The 22,883-nt window shown below is 35.8% G+C and overlaps 1 protein-coding gene across 1 annotated transcript; it reads left to right on the top strand.

Moving 5' to 3' along the window:
• Window positions 1-17,272: 17,272 nt before the first annotated feature.
• Window positions 17,273-20,967, top strand: LOC149577995 (putative glucuronoxylan glucuronosyltransferase F8H). The gene is made up of 4 exons (XM_089827153.1): window positions 17,273-17,717; window positions 17,880-18,241; window positions 18,385-18,638; window positions 19,693-20,967. Exons 1-4 carry the CDS (start codon window positions 17,381-17,383, stop codon window positions 20,156-20,158), a joined length of 1,419 nt encoding a protein of 472 aa, XP_089683279.1. The 5' UTR covers window positions 17,273-17,380; the 3' UTR covers window positions 20,159-20,967.
• The last annotated feature ends 1,916 nt before the right edge of the window (window positions 20,968-22,883 follow it).

A 22,883-nucleotide genomic window follows, 5' to 3' on the forward strand; every position in this document is an offset into this window, starting at 1 on the left:
GTAAACATCCTCTGATAATCTCTAAAATAATAATACTACTCATCAAACATAAATTGGCCTAAAAGAGTTTGGCAATCATATCATAAATGTAAACTAGGGGCAGGCACTACATCCACCCCCCCTAGACTTAGGCTTACTCCTGGAAGCCTATAAACAAATAGGGATATAAATCCCGAAATCTAGATGCATCCTCCCATGTAGCTGAAGAGTCATCAGTAGGGTCCCATTGGACCCTTACCTGCTCTATGGTCCGACCCCTGAGGGTCAACTCCCGCTGCTCCAGAATATGTATTGGCTCCAAAGCCAGCTGCCCGTCCTCTACCTATAATGCATTCCAATCAAGAATATGTACAACATCAGGAATATACTGTCTAAGTACTGAAACATGGAAAACATCGTGAATGCGAGCAAGGCTGGCCGGTAAAGCAAGACGATAGGCAACTGGACCAATCCTCTCAAGAATATCGAATGGTCCCACAAAGCGAGGTGCTAGCTTCGAGCCCTTTCCATAACGGATCGGACTCTTTCGCGGACACACTCTCAAGAAAACCTTCTCTCCCACAACAAACTGCTTATCTGACCTATGAGCATCAACATACTTCTTCTGCCTATCCTGTGCCATTGTCAAGTGCTCTCGGATATGCACCACCTATTGCTCCATGTCACGAAGCATCTCTGGGCCCAACAGGATGCGATCCTCAAGGCTATCCCAACTCAAAGGTGTACGACAAGGGCGTCCATATAAGGCTTGGAAAGGTGCCATGCCAATAGAACTGTGATACCCGTTGTTGTAAGCAAACTCCACTAGGTAGAGATAGTCCTCCTAATGAGTCTGCCTATCCATCACGTACATCCTCAACATATCTTCGAGAACTTGATTCACTCTCTCTGTCTGCCCATCTGTCTCTAGGTGATATGCTGAACTGAAGTTCAACTGCGCTCCAAGATCATGCTGTAGTGATGTCCAAAATGCAAAAGTGAAAACATGATCCCTATCCGAAATGATCTTTCGGGGAATACCATGTAGTCTCACAATATCACGCATGAAGACATTAGCTACTGAAGCTGCAGTGTAGGAAGACCTGATTGGTGCAAAATGTGCCACCTTGGTCAACCGATCAACGGTGACCATGATAGCATCATGACGATGAAGAGTCATAGGTAATCCTACTATGAAATCCATAGAGATGATGTCCCACTTCCATGAAGGAACGAGATTCGGTTTGCAAAAGTCCTGCCGGATGCTGGTGTTCTACCTTGACTCTCTAACACTCAAGACATCTAGCCACAAAATCAGCAATGTCGCGCTTCATCCCAGACCAATAGAATAAACGTCGCAAATCTGCATGCATCTTCTTGACACCTGGATGTGCCAAGTAAGGTGCACGATGGGCCTCTGATAGGATCAATATGCGAAGTTCATCTAGTAGCAGCACATAGATCCTTCCTGAAAGTCTCAAAAGGCCATCTGACTCTAGGACATAGCCTGAAAACTTACCCTCCAAGGGTCTCCCTGAATTGATTTCACTGCACACCTCCAGATACCATGAATCAGTGGGGAGTGCCTGAAGTATCTGACATCTCAAATCGACACTAAGAGTCATAGATGATATCACATGTTTCCTGCGACTCAAAGCATCAGCCACAACATTCTCCTTCCCCTGGATATACTTCACCTCAAAGTCATACTCGCACAAAAACTCCATCCAACGCCTTTGCCTAGCATTCAGATTAGGCTGCGTGAATATGTACTGAAGACTACGATGATCGCTATGTAGTTCAAATCTGTGTCCCAACAAGAAATGTCTCCATCTCACTAAGGTATGAACTACTGCTGCTAACTCAAGGTCATGTGTAGGATAATTCAACTCATGATCCTTGAGTTTGCGTGACTCATATGCAATCACTCGACCATTCTGCATTAGAACTGCTCCAATACCCTCAAGGGAAGCATCTGTACACACCATGAAATCACCTTCTGGATCAGGTACTGCTAAGATCGGTGCACTGGTCAGAAGCTCTTTGAGTTTCTGAAATGCTTCTACACATTTTTCTGTCCAAAGAAACTTCTTTCCTTTCCTCTGAAGGGAGGTAATAGGGTGTGCTATTCTAGAGAAGTTTTGAACAAATCTGCGATAATACCCAGCTAGACCCATGAAACTACGAATCTCCGACACAGTAGTGGGTGCAGGCCAATCTACTATTGCCTAGATCTTCACAGGGTCTACAGAGATACCTTCGCCTGAAATAACATGTCCCAAATACTGTATCTCTGATTGAAAGAAATCACACTTTGCTGCATTGGCATAAAGTTGATTATCTCTCAAGCACTGCAAAACTAAACTCAAATGTTCCTCATGTTCCTTTTGGGACCTAGAATATATCAGAATATCATCGAGGAACACAAGAACAAATCTATCAAGATAGGAACGGAACACCCCATTCATTAAGCACATGAAAACTGATGGAGCGTTCGTCAGCCCAAAGGGTACCACTGTGAACTCATAATGCTCGTAGCGAGTTCGGAAGGCGGTCTTATGAATATCAGCCTCCTTGATGCAAAGTTGATGGTATCCTGACTTAAGATCAATCTTAGAGAACACTGTAGCTCCCTTGATTTGATCAAATAAATCATCAATCCTTGGTAAAGGATACCTGTTCTTTATTGTCACCTTATTTAGCTGTCTGTAATCAATGCAAAGGCGCAAAGAACCATCCTTCTTCTTCACAAAGAGCACTGGAGCTCCCCATGGTGATACACTAGGTCGAATACTACCCTTGGCCAAAAGTTCCTCTAACTGCAAACGCAACTCACTTAGCTCTTGAGTGGTCATACGGTAAGGAGCTCTAGAGATAGGTTCCGCTCCCGGAGTGAGCTCGATGCTAAAATCAATGTCTCTCTTCGGAGGCATGCCTGGAATCTCACTCAAAAAGACATCAACATACTCCTGTAAAATAGGGTGATCTAGGGTCTTCCTCGTAGAGTCTTCCTCATCAAGCTCATTTACCGTAACGGCAAATACCTAACACCCCTTACGAAAGCTTCGCTTAAGTTGCATAGTAGAGATCATCCGTAGGGATATAGGCCTCTGTATCCCCACAATCTCAACATCCTTCCCTTGGTCATCCTGACACATAATGGTCTTCTTTCTGCAGTCTATACTAGCCCTATGAGAGCCAAGCCAATCCATACCTAAGACCACATCGTAGGAGCCAAGAGGAATAACTCGAAAATCGACTGAAGTCTCAAACCCTCCTATGCTAAGTCCACACTTATGAACTACAGAATCTGTGGAAACTTTAGCGCCTGAGGCTAGTTCCACTTGCCAACCATGATCTTGCTTAACCGACTCCAGCTTACACTTGTCAACTAGAGATGGAGAAATGAAAGAATCTGTAGCACCTGAATCAAATAATACAGAGAGAGGTGTACCTCGGATAGCTCTTGTAGTCTCAACTACTGTCCCCTGATGGTCTGCCTGACGGTGATCCACCGCTGCAAATACTCTATGAGATCCACCTGTATTTTCGACTGTAGGCTCAGATGCCACAGGCCTGGGTCCTGAATACTGAGATGCTCGCTGTGGGCAGTATGCTGCAATATGACCAATCTGTCCACATGAATAACATCCCGTGCCTCTGCCAGATCCTCTCCCTATAGGTGGTGCATTCGACCGCTGGTGGCTACCCCTGCTAGCAAAAGACTGGTTGCTCTGTGCAGGCTGAGATTGCTGATTCTGTCTATTACGTTGAGCATTGCGATTGATCCTAGAGTTGGATCCACCGCCACCACTCTGTGCCTGAGGGTAAAATCCCTTATGCTGTTGAGGCTGCTGCTGAGAATGCTGCTGAGAATACTGATTCCTCCTAGGGAAGGGAGGCTTCCTGATTCCACCAGAATTGTGGTTGCCCTTAGATCCTGCTATAGTAGGCGCTCCCACAAATCCTCCTTGCCCAAAGTTGACACTCTGCTCTACCAGGATAGCTCGATGTACCGCATCCTTGAGGGTCTTAGGCTCAAATACCTTAACACCCCCAATAAAACGGTTGTTCAAGCCTCGAATGAAATGTTGTGCCAACTATGCTGGGTTGTCACTGAATCCCGAAAAAAGGCATGAGCTCATAGAACTTGCGCTCATACTCTACAACAGTCATAGTGAACTGTCTCAGGTTATGGAACTCATCTGCTCTATGCTGCTTCCATTCCTCTGGTAGGAATCGCTCATGAAAACTCTCCAAGAAAATCTCCCAAGTGACACTACCCATGTCAATGCCCAACTTCTTCTCCTCAATAGTCCACCAGGTGGCTCCAAATAACTCTAGATTGGTAATGGCAAACCTCACTTTGACATTACTGTCAAAGTCCTGCATAGCAAAAATCCTGTCAAGGGCAATAAGCCACTGCTTAGCTACATACCCAGAACCTTGCCCATTAAAGGGCTTGATCTTGGACCTCTGAAGATCCTTCATCTGAGAAGATACTATGAATCTATGTCGATCCCTCTGAGGACTCCTAGATCCGCGTCTATGCTCATGTCCAACCTGGTGTGCTCTATCCTGCTCAAGAACAGGAGGTAAGCGATCAATAAGGGTTCACATCATTTGCCTCAGATCAACCTCCTCAGAGTCGGCATGTCCCTCTTCGTGGTTCTCTTCCTGATGCTCACTGACATGCTCTTCCCTATTCTCTTCCTGAATGGGGCTCTCATGGATAGACTCATGAGCACTAACATCTCTGCCTCGTCCACGGCCTCTGCCACGGCCAAGGCTACGGCCCCTAACGGAAGATCTCGTCCCAGATACCATCCTACAATAATATCCAAGACACAAGATGCTAAAATAACCATGAAACATACTACTGAAATACATAGATAAAAGACACATGTTTTGCAAACAAGATATTTTCAGTTTTCAGTTTACCTATAATTTTAGTTTAAGTATAATTTCAGTTTTGAAGTTTTGAGTGTTAAAGTATGAATAAAATAGGTAACTAATAGTTTATATACTGTTTCAGTTCAACTAGCTTCAAGTTTTAGTTTAAGGTTTGCATTTTTATTCAACTAGTTAACACTAGTGGCGTTCCAATATACCCAGAGCTCCCAATGTAGAAACTACGCTCTGATACCAGATGTAACGCCCCGCCAAGGGATCCAAAAGAATTAACCTAAAGTTTCACTAAGTTTGCTAAACATTTTTTTTTTTTTTTAAAGTAAGAAAGTATGACATACACATCAAACAAATAGTAGCGGAAGCAATAACATGTAATCATCGACAAACATACATTGCAAGTTACATTTCTTAAAGATCCCAAGACGTTGAGTCACGTTTAAATTTAATTAATTCTAAGTCTAACAACTATCACATACATATAAAAGAATAATCAGAAACTCCAATGTCCATAATATACATTTGTTCCGAATGCTCCTTGGCAAATTAATTCGGAATGCTCAATCATCCACTGTACATGTCACAGGGTATGAAAGGCTTAAAAGAATATACATATGTAAAGATCAAGATACAACATCCTCAAATCCATGATACAAAGTATAGTAAAAATATATGAAACTATTCACCATACATGATACATCCATACATCCATAATGATAAAACATCTATCATAAAATCTAACCATCCATCATACTAATCCAAGAACATAGTGTAGGTAAATGCCAATCACGAAATCTCCAACCACGGTGACCACGGAACGGATCTCAATGGTAAGAGTAAAAGCACTACCACCCGACCGTGTGGAACCTAAATGGTCCACTCCCACCGCGCTGAGGAGATAGTCTCAAGTCCCAAATAGGATAAAAAAAACCTATAATCAAAATTACTCTCTAAGTCCAGGAAATCCTATAAGTATGCTAACTTAAGGGTTCCTAAAAAGATCGACATCTAAATCCCAGAGGTACCACAAGACACGTAGGAAACCTAATATGCAAGCGGGAAAGTGTCATCGCAAAAGTCACGTAGAAGTTACCCAAGCAATCCCTTAGGAATCTCGGGTCCCTACTGATCCTGCGGCCACTAGTATCCTCTCGTACTGACGAGGCATACTATGGAATGCAAGGTCATAACCAAGTGTCCTCTCTACCCCATCCTAGTCTGTACTAGCACTCATGGCATGGGAGAGAACATACAATTATCTTGTTAGGTTCATTTTCTCTCATTTAGTGTAAATGTTTTCACTTATTAAAAACGACTTACAATGGGTTTCTCAAGGCAGCCTCTTAGGGCTCCGACCCCCATTGCAAGCCACTTCCCGACTCTACACATAGATAACCTACCCTAGCTCATGAACTCGTAAATCAAAGAATCATAATAAAACCATCTCAGTCCTATACGAGCAACTGAAAAACATCATAAAAAGATAATCCACAAATTATATCAGTTCTTCATGAGCAACAGATAACATCAAATAGTAATCATGTAATCACGACAGTTCTCTATCAGCAACTGAAGGCATCAATGATAAGTCACAAAATCCAATGGTTCTCTAATGAGCAATCCAGAAAGTAATACAAGTATAGCTGATCGAGACTCAGAAATGGTTATCAAATATAACTGATCGAGACTCAAAAATGGTTAAGTTAGGTATTCTCAATTACATACACCTCAGCTTCACACAAGGAAACTGGAAAGCAATAACAAACAATAAACACAATCATGTCATAGAGCACTTCATCACATTACCATGGTCAGGTTAAGAAAGATCGAGACCAAATCATCATGACATCACATTCACAACCCCGAGCCTCTGGTAACAACCTGAACTGGTCAACGCTAAACCAACCCCAAAAAAAATTCAAAGTACAAAGAAAACATCAAAGTCTCAGAAATTGGATCTGAAAGTATATTATTTAAGTTAAGGTAAGGTTTATGTTTTAGTTTAATGTCGAATTCAAGTAACAAAGTTTTCACAACTACCCTTTTACGAATAACTCATTTCTATAATAACTTTCATTAAATCAATATCCAAATTTATAATTTAGTCAAATAAAATTCATTATTAATTAACTTAATTAAACTAATTTTAATTAAATTAATCAATATTCATTTGATCTAATTACTTATTTTAATCTAACTAATAATTGTTAATTTATTAATATTTAAGCAAAATTATTAATAAATTAAAATTTACAACTATATCTATGCATTTAATATTTATTTATTAAATGTTAAAAAAGTTTAATCTATTATAAATTTGAATATATTATAATTTTATTATTTAAAAATTTTAAATAAATAAAATTTGTTTTAGTAATTTTAAAAATTAAAATAAATAAAAAAATATATAAAAAAAAATGAAAACCAAGTTTTTTATTTGCTTAACATACACGTTTATAGCCCGTCGGCTTTGGCCGCAGGCCTGTGGTCGCAGGGCCTGCGGCGGCAGGTACTCTGTACCTGCCGTCGCAGTACCTGCGATGCAGGTACTGTCGGCCTCCGACAGTGGGGGGCGAGTACGGGATGATTCCCTCCCCCCCCCCACTATAATATAATTATAATAATTTTTTTTTTATATATATATTTTTTAGAATTTCAAATATAATAAAATAAATCCAATTTTTTTTTTTTTTTTTTTTAAATAGTTTTTGTTTAATTTTCAATGAAACAATTTTTTTTTTTTTTTAAAGGATATATATATATATATATATATCTAGAACTTTCAATTACATAAAAACAAAACCCTTATTAAATTAAATCTTAATTTCTAAATCAAGAAAACAATGGTTCTAATTAATTCATCCAGTCTCCATGGATACAGAAATTATTGACGAACAATTAATAAATTCACAATATTGAAAGCTTAAAACTTTCATCATAGAGAATTCAGATCTACAAACCCCAGACACGAAGAAGGCAGGAAGGGATAATTGCATATTTAATGGATAATCAAAAAACACAAGACCCTACCTGATCCTGATGCTATTATGCAATCTCCAGGAACTGTATGCGAATTCGCTCCTCTCAATAACCTTCCCCTCCAAGACTTTCTTCGTATCAGCCTTCTGAAATTTGCTTCCAAAAATTCCCGTCCAAATTCGTCTCCCTCAAAAAAGAACCCCCCAAAGTTGTGATAAGCAATTTCTCCTCAATTCGGGGCACTAATTGTGCGTTTACCCGAGAAGACTCTTTGCACAACTCAGTTAACTCCAATTTCACTTTTATTATCTTTTCTTATTCTTTTGCATTCAACTTTCATGCACATTAAGTTAAATTATTAAATAACTTTATTTTAAAATTTCACTTGACTTCCATTCTTAATTAATTTATTACTTTAAATCTTATGTGCACTTTTAAGAAATTAAAATAACATTATTATTTTTTATGATTTAATCTTTTAATTTAATTCTTATATTTAACTCATGTTTAGATCATGCGATCTAGAATTCTTAATAAATTAATATCTTTCAACTTTTTAATTTATTTTAGAACTTAATTGATAACATATTTAATTAATTTAAATAACAATAATATTTAGCATTTATTTAAAAATGAACTCCAAATATATATTATTATTAAATTAAATAAATATTATCCTGTTCTAAATATATCTTGAACTTTAATTTCCAACTTTAATTCTTTTATTTAATTAATTAATTAATTAATTAAATATAAAGATATCATAATAATTTCTTATTAAATTAAATCATTAATTAGTCTTTTTAATTAGACTTAATTTATAGAAAATACACCAAGGACTCATAAAGCAACATACGAAAACCCAACATAGAAAAATACATACCAAATCAAACAAAAGGGTTATAATCACGAAATTACATCATTTGATGCATTCGAAGGGCACTTAACTCAGATACTTGTCCTAATTATCAATTAGGACAATTGGCTAAAGGGTTTAGGATTTGGACTTAAGAGTTTATCTCCCCTCTCTTACCATTGAGACAGTGCGATAGGGTACGCTCATCTTGACAATTCAGGGAAGTCGATACCCGGTACCTGCAACCTGCATAAAATCCACGCATGTACAAACACAATATTCTAAGCTAAACAGGCAATGGCAGGAAGTGGTGCATCGTGTAGATCCCGACTAGCAGGTGACTACGACTCCCTTCCTTAACCATATTAGAAACACCATACATAAATAAAACAACACGCACACCATACACATGCAGTATGGGGTAAGTATCCATAAGAGGCACATGAAATAATAAGCCATCTAACTAATCATCATCGATAACTAAAACCATTGAATAATCATCATACATGCACGAAATATAGAGTACCAAGTAATCTCATCATATAATAAACTGAGTGTAAACATCCTCTGATAATATCTAAAATAATAATACTACTCATCAAACATAAATTGGCCTAAAAGAGTTTGGCAATCATATCATAAATGTAGCTCGAAAAATGTAAACTAGGGGCAAGCACTACAGAAGAAATATTAAGAAGAATTATATAAGGAGGAGGTATGACATATTTCAAATCTCTTAAGTATAAAACAAGAAGCAAGGAAGAGCAAAAATAGATAGAAGAAGCCTTAGTCGCAAAATAGCTAAATGGAAATACTATTCGAGTGAATTAACTAATCAAGTTCTAGATATTATACTTAAGGAAGTTGCACCTAGTTGGGAAAATGCAATAAATGTTGCCAATGATATCAGGGAACAAACCTTAAGGAAGGTAATGCTAGAACTATTAGATAAGGAAATGAAGGAAGCATTGACAAAACATGAAAAAAAGCTTACTCCTAAGTTTAATGCATTCCTGATCTTGTCAAATGATATTAAATTTGTTGTACAATCCAATACAAATAAATGGAAAAACATTTATGGATTGCATGAGACAAAGCTCACTGAGGAAGTTATGCAAGTCGATGATGTTAATGATGATGAAGAGGAACAAGATGATAAAATAGTTAGTGAGGATCTACTTGAGATTCATGATATTCAAGATTTTGATCCTGAGAAGATTGTAGTAGAGGTAATGGCCTCCCTCCCTAACTCTCTGAGCAAAGCCTTAGTGATATCTAGCTCAGAGAAGGTTGCAATCGAGTCACAGACAATTGAACCAATAATTGCTTAACCTAGCACTCAATTGGTTGTTGGAGCTATCTTACCAAGTATAGTGATGCTCGTAATGTCACCACTACTTTATCTACTAAGAAACAGGCTCCACTCTTCATAGCTCCAAACTTGACCAAGTCACAGAAAGGTATTGTAAGTACTCCTGCTATTGTTGTTTCTCAAATCAATAATGTTGTTTTAGTTACAAGTGATTCCACAATAAGTGTAATGGCAGTTGAAGCTAAGCCTTAACTAAACATTGAGGATTCAAGAAAAGGTAAGGAAATCATTCCTCCACCTAATCTAAAGGCAAATGGTAAAGAAGTAGAAGTTTCTCATGAGGAAATCAATCTAGAAGAGGACATAGTAATTCTAGATTGGGATCTTTCTAATCTCACTCCTAATCAGATGTATACTCTTGGAGAACTTTGGAAGAAAAGACAAAAAAAGTTGAGAGAATAGAAGAAGAAAAGAAATCAAGTGCTAGAGGATATCAAAGGTATATTTATTGATGCACTTGGTATTGAAATTGATGATAAGAAGCCTACTTTGGATCAACTTCTTGACACAGTGCACAAGTTCAATGAAGATTTGAATGGACAAGGGAAGCTACTGCAGAGGGAAGAAAGAAAATTTGATAACAAGGTTTTGGAAAAGGTGGCACAAAAAATTGCCATAGATCAAGTGGAATTGTCCACTATTCTTGATTTAGAGAATACTATAAATAGTGTTGCTTCCCTATTTGTAAAGTTGAGTGATACTACTAATTTTACCAAGGAAGTAAAGGACAAGTTGTCAAAGATTGATATTAATCTAAGGGAAAGTGCAAACTAGTTGTCACTTGACCCTAGCACCAAATCAACATGTTTTGCAAAGATCACACATGTGACAAACTTGTAGACATAGTTACTAAGGGAAGAAGCAAGAATCAGGGCTACACTAGCAGAGATACAGAGTATGATAATTCAAAACATGGATATAATGCATAAACACATTGTTCATGCAAAGACATTAATCCATGACAATAACTTTTCTATTGCTGATCATATGATGGAATTGTCTATTGAAGTACATATAGCTTTGCATACTTCAAAAGTTTTGCAAGAAAATTGGGACAAAACAATGTCTCTAGTTTCGAAGGTACATAGTAATTTCCTCTTACATTTTGGTGTCACCTTGTAGTTGGGGGAATATATCTATAAGAGGGAATATAGAATATAACATGTGTATATAAGGAAGAATACAAAAAGGGGGAAATACAATTATGTACATCAGAGCTACAAAATTAATTTTGAAATATCAATAACAGAGTCAGTGTCAGCCGAGTATCAACACAACAGTCAAAACTGAGTTACAGACCCAAGTACTTGTGTTTTTGTCACTAATGCCAAAGGGGGAGATTGTTGACCTTATGGTCAAATCATCTATCAATTAGTGCCAAAACACTTGATCATTTGGTTTGTCATATTGCTACAAAGCTTCATAGTGTTAACCAAGCTATTGTAGTGTTAACCGAGTCTCACAGTGTAAACTGAGCTGTTGCAGTATCAACAAAGCAGAAAGTAAGTGTTAATTGAGTAGAACAGAAAGATTGTGTAAATCGAGCTAGCTGTGTTAACCAAGTAGAAAAAATGTATTGTTGATCAAGCTTCAGTGTCAACCAAGATCTACAGTGTCAACCGAGTTCTATAGTGCTCCTGAGTCATCAGTGTTAACTGAGTTCATGTCTACTCCTGAGTGATCGATGTGGACCGAGCATGAGTGTCAATTGAGTGCCAGAATTTGCCGAGTTCACTATGTTGCCGAGTATTAGAATATCACTTGAGTTACAACATTGAGCTGACTTAGTGAAGATTGTTGAATTCAGTATTGTAGCCGACTTCATAAGGTAATTATTTGGATCGGTATATATGTAAGATATCTTGTTATATCAAAATGAGAGTGTAATTGTAACAATTATGAATGTGAATTGAAGAGTAAAGGCTACAAGCAATATAAGGAAAGGTAGAGTTTCATCTATCACAACAAGGTGATCATTTCTACATCAAAGGAATCTCAATCAACAAACTGAGTTACAAAGAAGAGATCAACCACTGGTTCATCCTAATAGGTGCATCAGTCAAATCCTCTAACAAACTAGACTTAATAGTCTTATGCTAAATCTTCTAACTGAGTGCATACTTCATTGTATAATATAAATCCTTTTACAAGGTGGACCTAACAATCCTTATTGCTCCTAACAGGGCAGATCACTAGAAGTGATCATTTGTAAGCCTTAACTGACCAGCTTTATATTGCAGTATTAGAGGTTGTGGGTATCATCCCCACCCCAATTTTACTTTCTATTTGGAAGGTTTCTGGGTTACCAAATATTGTGTCAACTATTATGAATGTTTTATTGCTTTCAGTCTTTCATGCATGTAACTAGATCAAAATAGTTAATTGGTGAATTAAAGTTATTGCTAGTTTATGTTACTGAAAGTTAACCATAGAGACCGAGCTAATGGATGTTCAGATCTGAAGAAGTTCAAGTGTTTGTTTGTTCAATTGGTACATTTGGACCTTGGATAAATGATTCACTCCTGCCCCTACCCCCCTTTCAATTATTCTAAATATTCTAGTAGGAACATCTTTTTTCTATTGCATTTATTAGTACGATGTTGGCCTTTACAGTTGCTGCAACTTCCTTCCATGAAATTGATTATATTGACATGGTTACTTATAATTTTATTGAAATGGAAAATGATGCATTCAAGCTGTTGTGATCAAGTAAGAAAGCTTTACAGTTTGCAAAGTTCGCTTTCAGGTTTGCATTTTTCTATGTCTAACTATATCTCCATGCAAATATCTGTATGCAAATAATGTGTGAAAGACATTTGGTGAAACATGGAAGACATGATAGATACGTATATCATTTTGAATATGCTACTTGTCCAACTCATCAACAAACTTATTTTATGTGGATTTTTTCAACCAAAAATATAAAATACGACCTAGAAAAATGAAAACAACCAATAATAAAAAAGAAAGTGAAAAAAAAATCCAGTTTAATAGAAACATTTATTAAGAGCATAGGATAAAATAAAAGATGCAAAATTTTTAAGGAACAAAGTAATGTAAAAATTCTACTAAAAACTAAAGTCTCTTGCCTTACAACAGGTACTAATAATGAAACATTGTTACTAATTAAGTCAAATATCTAGTTTCATATAATTATAAAGATTGTTAACATAGTTAAAATTTTTATTAAACATTATTTTAATTAAGCTAAATTTCTAATTTAAAATTATGAATAAAAAAATATTTTCATCGCTAATTATTTATTACTACACTTAAAAAGGGCAAACAACACTTACCAAATTATTACACCAACAAATAAATTATAACCATAGCATTGTTGCTTGATTTTTTAAAATTCTATATGATGATTGACTAAATAAACAAAATAAATCTCTTCCAATAAATGCATTGGTATTTTTACCTTGAATAAGAATTAGTGAAAATATATTTAAAAAAGATATACTTCAACTTTTTTAACGTAATGAATATTTTCTTATATATCTTTCATATCTTATCTTTCTATTATAAAAATTGCATAAATCAACCACAATGATCTAATTTCCATAGTATATGATATTATATTTTTTAATTTCCATAGTCTAATTTCATTAAAAAAAAATGGGACAAGAGTTTTATCATCAGCATTTTTAGACTCTCTAATTTTACATTCTAAAGATGAGATCATATGATAATGAAAAATTTCAAATAATTAAATTTAGAAATAAAAAGTCTAATCCCATAAATGACTTCCTAATCTTAAAATTCTTATTATTTTATGTATGAAGAATATTTCAATTTTACACTCTTAAATTATAAAACTAGATGCAAATTATATCCTTCGTGACATATACGAGAACATGCAAATTATATCCTTCGTGACATATACGAGAACATTTAGTGCGACTTGGCCACTTCTATGAAAGCTATACAACATTTGAATGCGTCTTACAATACTTACGTTTTCAATCACAATCCCACATTCGTGCACGACAAAGTTTCATTCCATGCCTCACAAAATAACGTGTGTTATTTTGTGAGGATCAATCGCTTGCTAATTTAGACGGTTCTATAAATTTCCATATCAAACAAAAGAAAATAAAGGCAGAATGTGATATCAATCTACCTCCGCGGATAAGGATTTGACTCTAAGCAAACACTTGGTCAGCTTTTCTTATAAACATTAAAGCTTTATATTTATATTTAGTAAATATAATCAAAATTACAAAGGATTCGACCAAAAACATAATATATTTTTAAAAAAAATAAAAAATTGCAACTAAGAGATAAAGATCTATAATAAAATTAAGAAGAAAAGTTGTTTGTCAAATTTAAAATTTAAATTTTGGGATTTGAAAAATCAATTATAATATATTTTATTAAAATAAACAATTATAATTTAAAAATAATTTTAGATCTGGGAAAGGTTGTTTGTCAAGTTTAAATTTTGCTTTTTTAATATAATTGATAGATGTCTTAATATTTTTCTAGATCATTATATGTACTAAAATCAATTTCTATAGAATAAATAAACAAACAAACAAATAAATAAACATAAAGTTATAAATAGAAAAGTTAATTTCGCTAATAATTTTGTTTTCTGAAATTGAATTTTTTTCAAAAAAAAGTTGTTAGTTTGATTGTGTTTGAGTGGAAAATTGTAAATCCTTCCCGTTATTTATTTACGGTTAGTTTTTATGTCACTCCACTTTTAACTCTGGTTTTGATATTTATTAGTGGTTGCACTTTTAACTATTGTTTTTTCTTTTTGTATTTATTTATAAAATTTATTACTCATGATCACAAATTAGCTCATTTGCGATCTATTTATTTGACTTTTGATTTTTTAAATTGATTTTTTATGAAGGTTTCATTTTGATTTTAGTTTTTAAATTATTTTAGTTTATTATTTATATTAGTTTAGTTCTTTAAATATTATTTTTTAGTTTCTATAATTTATTTAGTCAATAGAATATTTGTTAGAGACGTTGCTATTTTTTTAAATTTTTTTTTTTTTGCAATATTTGATAAATTGATTTAAATAAATAATATTTATTAATCTATTTAAAAGATTTTAGTAAATATTATGTTATTTAAATTAAAAATTATTAAAAATTTAATTTGTTAACATAAGATTATATTTTAAATCTTCACTTTTAACTATTTTTTTTCCCTATTCATTTAAAAAATAATTACTTTGATCTTCACATTAACTCATGTTGTATCTGTATTTATTTAACTTATGATTTTTAAAATTGATTTAGGTTTTAGTTTTTAAATTATTTTAATTAATTTTTTTAATATTAGTTTAGATTTTTTAAAAATATTTTTTCTTAGTTTCTATAATTTCTTTAGTCAAATATAATTTTTGTTAGAGACGACATTATTTTTTCATATTTTCTTTTAAATTTCTCTTATTAATTTTTCATAATAGATTTTTTGCTAGATTTTTTCCATATTTGATAAATTCAATTTAAATAAATAATATTTATTAATCTATTTAAAATATTTTAGTAAATATTATTTTATTTAAATTAAAAATTATTAATAATCTAATGCACATAAGATTATATCTTAAAAAATATTATATAATCGAGTACCTATTAACTTATTGTTGCAAGCACAAAAGCATACAACTGCTAGTCCTTAGTCAATTCTTTCAATTGTTAGGTTGAAGAGGTTCCTAAATTCCCTTTAATTGTCAATTCTTACCTTGTGTTCTTATGCACTACTTGATAAAAGACTTTGGAAATAAACAATGTGCATATTGCCAAAAACACCATGATCTCCCTCTCATTCAATTAATGTGTTCCCATAAGATATTTTAATTACACAAAAGGATAATTGGAAATAAGCTCAAAAAATTATGGATATGCATCTATATGGATGGATAAGGATTGTAAACCCTATATTTTTAGGAATTTTTGTTGTTAAATATAATCAAAATAATTTTTAACAAACTATTTTATAATTAATATTTTTAAAGATAAACATTCTAAATTCATTTTCTCCTAGAAAAGAATTTAAAAAAAAAAAATTTAAATAGAAATGTACGAGTGGAAGACTGAAATTCAAGCTAGTGTAACAAGGTGGTCACCGATTCTAAGTAAAATAGGTGTCTCAAATTCATATTTTCTTACATAGATCCAATAAAGGAACAATTTTCCATATTAAAGAAGCATTTGAATTTCTCACCTAATACTCTCCAATAAAAAAACAGAAATAATGAACAATGAGGTTGCAGAGAGTCTGCCAAACTTTATGAGTGAATCACATGCAGATGGATCGGCCAGAAGCATCCCACGTGTAATCATCGTCTGACTCACATGTAATGCCCCTTTACATTATATATTTTCATGTGAGATTGGTCACTGCCCGCTGCCCGCTGCCCCATGCCCCTTCGACCAAAAACAATGTATTTAAGTCTCCTCTTTGTTTTGCTACATTACATTAATTTTCGAGGCTCACGTTTTCTCTGTAAATGTAAGCGCTCTTCGGGCAGAGTGTACAATGCAAGCGTGCGGACCGTCGCGGTGATGTGACCGTTACAGGGATGTACATACGATAATTACATGTCTTTGTAAATACGGTTATTATGCCTGTCTGGATACGGTTGCGTATGTATAGATACGGTAGACGTACGATGCTGACAGCAAGAGGCTGGCGACAGATCACCAGTGACACTTAACAGCTGTGTACAGCTGGCAGAATCGGATTGATTGGATGAAGCGCCGAAATCGCTAGCGGTCACATGAGGACGCGACTTTATAACCGCGCACAATTATGTTTTAACAACCTTATTAACGGCGTTTAGGTCAACAGACGGCGCGGGTTGTTATATTGAACGGCGGTCTCGTTTAAATCGTAGCGGTTTTGTGTGGAGTGCTTTTTCTTTTGTTGGGAGATAGGGGGGGCCCGAACGGGAGATGGAAAACCGCTCTGGTTTCGGAAATCTCTGAGAAGGTGGTGGTCCGATTTCATGGTTTGCGGGTGATGAACGCAAGGCGGTAGTTGAAGTTGCGTTGTTGTTTTTGATAATTTTTTTTTGTTTTGGTTGCGTATTGTTTTCGGATTTGGATCGGTTGAAGGTTAGTGCGATGTTTGCATCAGAGGAAAGTGGTATTTTGCGTGCGCAGAACGGCTGGTGGAGCATTTTTACGGAGGATGTAGTGTATCGGGGTGCGTGGAGGATGATCTTTGCGCAGGGGGCGCGTCGGCGGTTCGAGCCTCGGGAACAGCGGGTTTAGCTTTGCTTTGAATTGGCGTGGTCGTTCTGGAGGTGGGAATTGATGGCGAAGATTTTGGGCGGAACGCTTCGGAGGAACAAGCCTTGCGTTTTTGGTGAAGGTTTGAGTAAGCAGAGGTTTTTCAGGCATGGGAGGACTGAGAGAGGGCAGGCGCAGTGGATGTGTTACAGGTATATGGGATTGAGTGCCTGGATATTTCTGTCGCTTTATGTTTGCAGCTCTTTGTTTACCTTTGATTGGAAGCCCGGGAAAGTTCGAGGATTTGGCGATGAGATTCGGAGGTCGGTGGTTCGAAGCCGGGGGCTCGCGTCTCGTGTTGTGGCGGAAGAGAGCTTCAGCCCTGGCCGCCTCAACAAAAATGTCTTCTCTGATGCGTCTGGTAAGGATTGTCTGTTTATTTAAGGGATTTTTGATGCAATCTTTATATCATTTTCGAAAAGGTTTTGTTTCGTTTTTTAAAAATTTGTGTATTGCTTTTCCAAGCTTGTACTGTTTTTTTTTGTCTCAATTTTTTGTTCGATGTGATGGTATTTTGGTGTAGGATTGTCGAGCGATGTGAAGATTTATGTGTACAATCTTCCTGCAAAGTATAATGAGGACTGGCTTGTGAACAGCCGGTGCAGCAGCCATTTATTTGCCGCTGAGGTTGCCATACATCGTGCTTTGTTGGAAAGCTCTGTGCGGGTTTTCGATCCCGAAGAAGCTGATTTTTTCTTTGTTCCAGTCTATGTTTCCTGCAATTTTAGCACCAGTAATGGATTCCCGTCTCTAGGGCACGCCCGCCCCTTGCTTTCTTCTGCGGTGGAATATATTTCCAGTATTATGCCTTACTGGAATCGCAGTGGAGGGGCTGATCATGTCTTTGCAGCCACTCACGACTATGGAGCTTGCTTTCATGCAATGGTTAGTTTGGAGCTCCATTCAAAGTTTTTCTTTACCCCTGTTCTGAAGTTCAGAAGATTGGGGTTATTCTGCTTGAAAATTTTCAGAAAGCATGATTTATTCAGTGTTTGGTGATGATTAAAGTTCTGGTTTGTGATACGCAGGAGGATGTTGCTATCAGTGATGGAATACCCTCATTTTTGCAGAGGTCAATAATCTTGCAGACATTTGGAGTAAAAGGCAAACATCCATGCCAGGATGTAGAACACATACAGATTCCCCCCTATGTTTCTCCTAAATCCATTCAAGCTACTCTCGGCTCTGTATCTCCTCAGAATCACAAGCGCGATATTTGGGTATTCTTTAGAGGAAAAATGGAGATTCATCCTAAAAATATCAGCGGCCGCATATACAGCAAGTAAGATTTTCTTCCACTCTTTTCGATTTTTGATTTCCCAGATCTTCATATTTAGTAAGAGTTGGTTATAATCATCCTCACCCGATTTCTGATTTCCTAAATCAATCCTTCGCCCTGGAGAATGGATTACCCGGTTTAATTCGTTTATTTTTCAGCATAATTACTTTTAAATAAAGACACGGGGATGAGTTACATGAGTTGGGCTGCCACATAAAACGTACAATGGAGATGACTTCGTTTTCACTGCGACAGTGTCATTTGACATTAATTTGGGTGGTGATGGTTTTCTTCATGGGACAACTTTTCGGGGATCCATGTGAAAAAGCTATACAAATTTGTCGTCTACAGATTTGATGGGAGGCTTAATTTGGGCAACAGTATCTTGCTTAAAGAGATTATTTTTGTTATTTTTATCTCGTACAATCAAATTCCCCTGCTTCCTCTTCCATGCAATCCTCAAATCTACGTTCCAGTAAACCCTTAAAAAATGGTATAGTTACCCTAATGTTCCAATTTCTCAAACTAAAAATCTACTAAACTCATCGAGTTAGTTAGTATTCAGATAATTGTGGGACAATGATAATTAGGGCATTTTGTTGTATGTAGTATCGGATCACATGTGCAAAATTTAGGGACTGTTTATTTAGGAAGGTTTGTAATATAGAATCAATTGTGGAAATTTCATGTCATTATTTAGAAAATGATAATGATAATTAGATACTTTGTTGTAATATTAGATCAATTGTACAAATTTCTTTACACAATGGAATGTCAATTTCAAATGACTTTAGTTGAGAAGATGATGAAATACCATACAAATATAACATGGGAACATATGCTCTGCTTTGTGCATTGAATTTGAAATGACATATTCATGGCAGTCAGATTGATTTTAAGGCTGTGTATAAATATATATCGAAAGAAAGCCGTTGGCCTGTACGTGCACTAAAAGCATTGATAAAAGAGTGGCCTTTACAGGCGGAATGAATTAATAAACAATTCGGTGGTAGTATCGAAAACGATATTGATTGATATTGGATTTTCTGTTTTGCAGGGGAGTGAGAACAGCAATATGGCAGAAGTTCGGGCACAAGAGGAAGTTCCACATAAAGCGCAAGAGGTTCCAAGACTACCAATCCGAAATAGTGCGGTCCGTGTTCTGCCTGTGTCCGTTGGGGTGGGCCCCGTGGAGTCCACGTATAGTGGAATCAGTTGCCTTGGGTTGTGTCCCCGTCATCATCGCGGACAACATCTCCCTCCCTTACGCTGACGTGGTTCCGTGGCACAACATTTCTCTCACCGTTCCGGAGCGTGACGTGGCAAAGCTGAGTAGGATTCTCGACAGGGTCGCCGCCACTAATCTGACAACCATACAGGGAAACCTCTGGAAAGAGGCCAATAGCAGGGCTCTGCTCTTCACAGAACCCGTCCGGCAAGGCGACGCCACGTGGCAGATACTCGAGGCATTGACACGTAAGCTCGACAGGTCGCACAGGAACCGTACATGGGCAGATGACTGATTAGTGACCGACATGTCAGCAGGGCCGTATCATTAGTCATTTATTTAATTTTTTTGAGTGCTTCAACAGCGGGGCCAGAGCCGAATATGATGTGTACAACTAGAGAGTACAGCCATTCATATTACCTGCTGTTGTTGGTCAGACAATAATTCAGTATAGTCCGCGCCGTATTCAAATGGCAACAAACACGTGGCGGGCGGCGATAGGTTTGCCAGTCGGCTAGCCGACAGTGTGGCCGATAAATATAATTGTTTATTGATTTGCGTGGGTACCATTTTGGAATTTTTCTCGGCGGCCTGTATTGACCAACAGGCGTGTCACATGCTTACGAGCAGAAGGCCACGCTGGACACCTGCCGGTGGTCCCCACTATCAGGCCACGTTAAATATCTATATATACATTGTAAAGCTGACCGGGATTTTTATGTAAAGGCGAACGATTTTGCTGTACTGAGAATGGAGACCGTTTTCCGTTTTGTCAGCCCGTGTCATTCCCGTTTTCCGTTCTCCGTTTTACGAGTGAGCCCGTGAAAAATACGGGAAAAAAACTTGCGACTTACGAATGCCTTGATAATATAGGTTTGATTTGTCGTAACATTAAAGTGAGCGTTTTTAGACCAACGACATAAACCGTGGGACCCACGTTGATCACATCACAGCCCTTCGATTTTTTTGCGGCCCCAGAGATAAGCCCGCTGGTTAAGCTTTCATAGAATTGTGGAATTTTTCGGTTCCCCCGTAATTTTCATTGTTAGACGCAAAAGCCTTGGAATCATTGCCAAAGTCAATCAAAAGATAATTTTTATGCAATGTGGTCAATTATTTTAAAATTATATTTTGAAGAGATTTCATTTAATAACGAGGAGGAATGATTAGCTCTTGTCATCTAGGAGCGCTGCTTTTCATGGCAAAGTATAAATTCCAAGGTCCAATTATTTGGAAATCAGGGTACAATTATTTAGAAATTAGGACGCAACATTAAGGAATTGTAGCAATTATATGGATGTTTTTGGACCACTATATTATTTTGTATTTTATATTTAAATTTCTTTTTGTGAAAGAGGCGGTTCCATAGTTTATGAAGAGGTAAGCAAGGAATCTAAATCTAAATCTACTTGTTTGCCTCTTTTGAATAATCTTTTTAAATTTATAACATGGCCTTGTCTTATCAAATGACTTTAGCACTACTACTTTTCAATCTATCATAAAGCAATTCAGACATTTTTAAAATATATGATAAAAGGAAGAATACAAATCTAATTCTCGAAAATAAAGTCGGTATTCAATGCCCCACTTAGTTGTCTTTCTTTTTTTTGACTAATAAATGAGTTTTTACGAAGGAAAGAATATTCCCCAAAGGCCTTTTTGAAGTCGACCGGCCAATTGTAGCCCTAACAAGTGTGTTATGCATCTATCAAATGCTTGAGGGTGATTATGTCATTGCAATAACACATCACCTCCGCTAGTGACTTCACCACTGTAAAGTCAAATACAGATTTGAGTTGTCTCACCACAGGAGTAATCCACACAAACACTTGTCTGGCTTATATTGAATTGAATTGTCTATATGGGTTAGTATGATGGTGAAGTCTTAAATCTATACACGTATTTGAAAAGTGGTGTGTTTAATCTGATTATAAGATTGTTTACCGAACCGTTTTGTCCCTTCTCATATGTATATGACAAGTGGTATGTGTTTTATATTATAAGATTATTTTTAAAATCATTTGGTATCTTTTACTTCGTGGAAAACTAATATCAATCATACTCTATTTCATGATTCAATCCATTTCTCATTTCTAGATATTTGGATCTATTAAAACCATAAGCCTTACAACAACATACATTCGATCTAGGGGGCACAATGAGTGGGGTTAAGCAATTTGTCTTTAGTGTCCACTTCCAATTATTTTCAAACTTGTTAAATTTAGATTTTGTAATTATGAACATCTTAATTAAGCCTTACAACAACATTCGATATAAAGAGTACAATGAACCTCTTCACAAAGACTCAACTTCCAATTATGATCTAACTACACAAATTGTTGTTAAATTAAAGATTTTTGTAACTATGAACAACATAAGTCTTACAACATTCAATATAGAGCATACAATTAGTGGGGTTCAAAAATTTGCATTTTTTTAAGTGCCTATTCTATCACACTCAACTTCCAATTATGTCCTAGCTACACAAATTGTTTTTTTATTAGAATAATTTTATGAAAATGTTGAGGTGAGTACGTATTTGTTGGGGAAGGAAAAAATTGTTTGTGTTAGTTTTAAAGCCACTGCCATTAATATTCAATGTTTTTCCCACAAGCTATATTATGCTCATTTTTAATCCTCATTCTTTTGTCATTGGCATTGTTGGAGTGTTCTAGACCATCTCTAAGTTGTCTTCATTGTCAAAAAATAGTTTGTTGGCTCATAATAGTGTTCACATTTTTTCAAACAATAATAAATCTTATAATTTCTTAATAGGAAATGACATTAATTGATTTCATAGTTTTTCAGCTTAGAAATAGTGTTCACATTTTTCAAACAAATTATAAATCTTATAAACAATTTCATGATAGGAAATGGTTTTGACTTCATAATCATGTTACTCTTGTTCTTGAATCATACTTTCCCATTGCAAAGGTTTTTGATCCTTAAAATTTCAAAAACTTATAATGTGAAAAAATTCTCACGTTCTTTAGAATACTATTATTTCTTAATCATGTTAC

The sequence above is a fragment of the Cupressus sempervirens genome, chromosome 1 (genome assembly GCF_028749045.1).
Source record: "Cupressus sempervirens isolate cs-2001-9-10 chromosome 1, ASM2874904v1, whole genome shotgun sequence".
Lineage (NCBI taxonomy): Eukaryota > Viridiplantae > Streptophyta > Pinopsida > Cupressales > Cupressaceae > Cupressus > Cupressus sempervirens.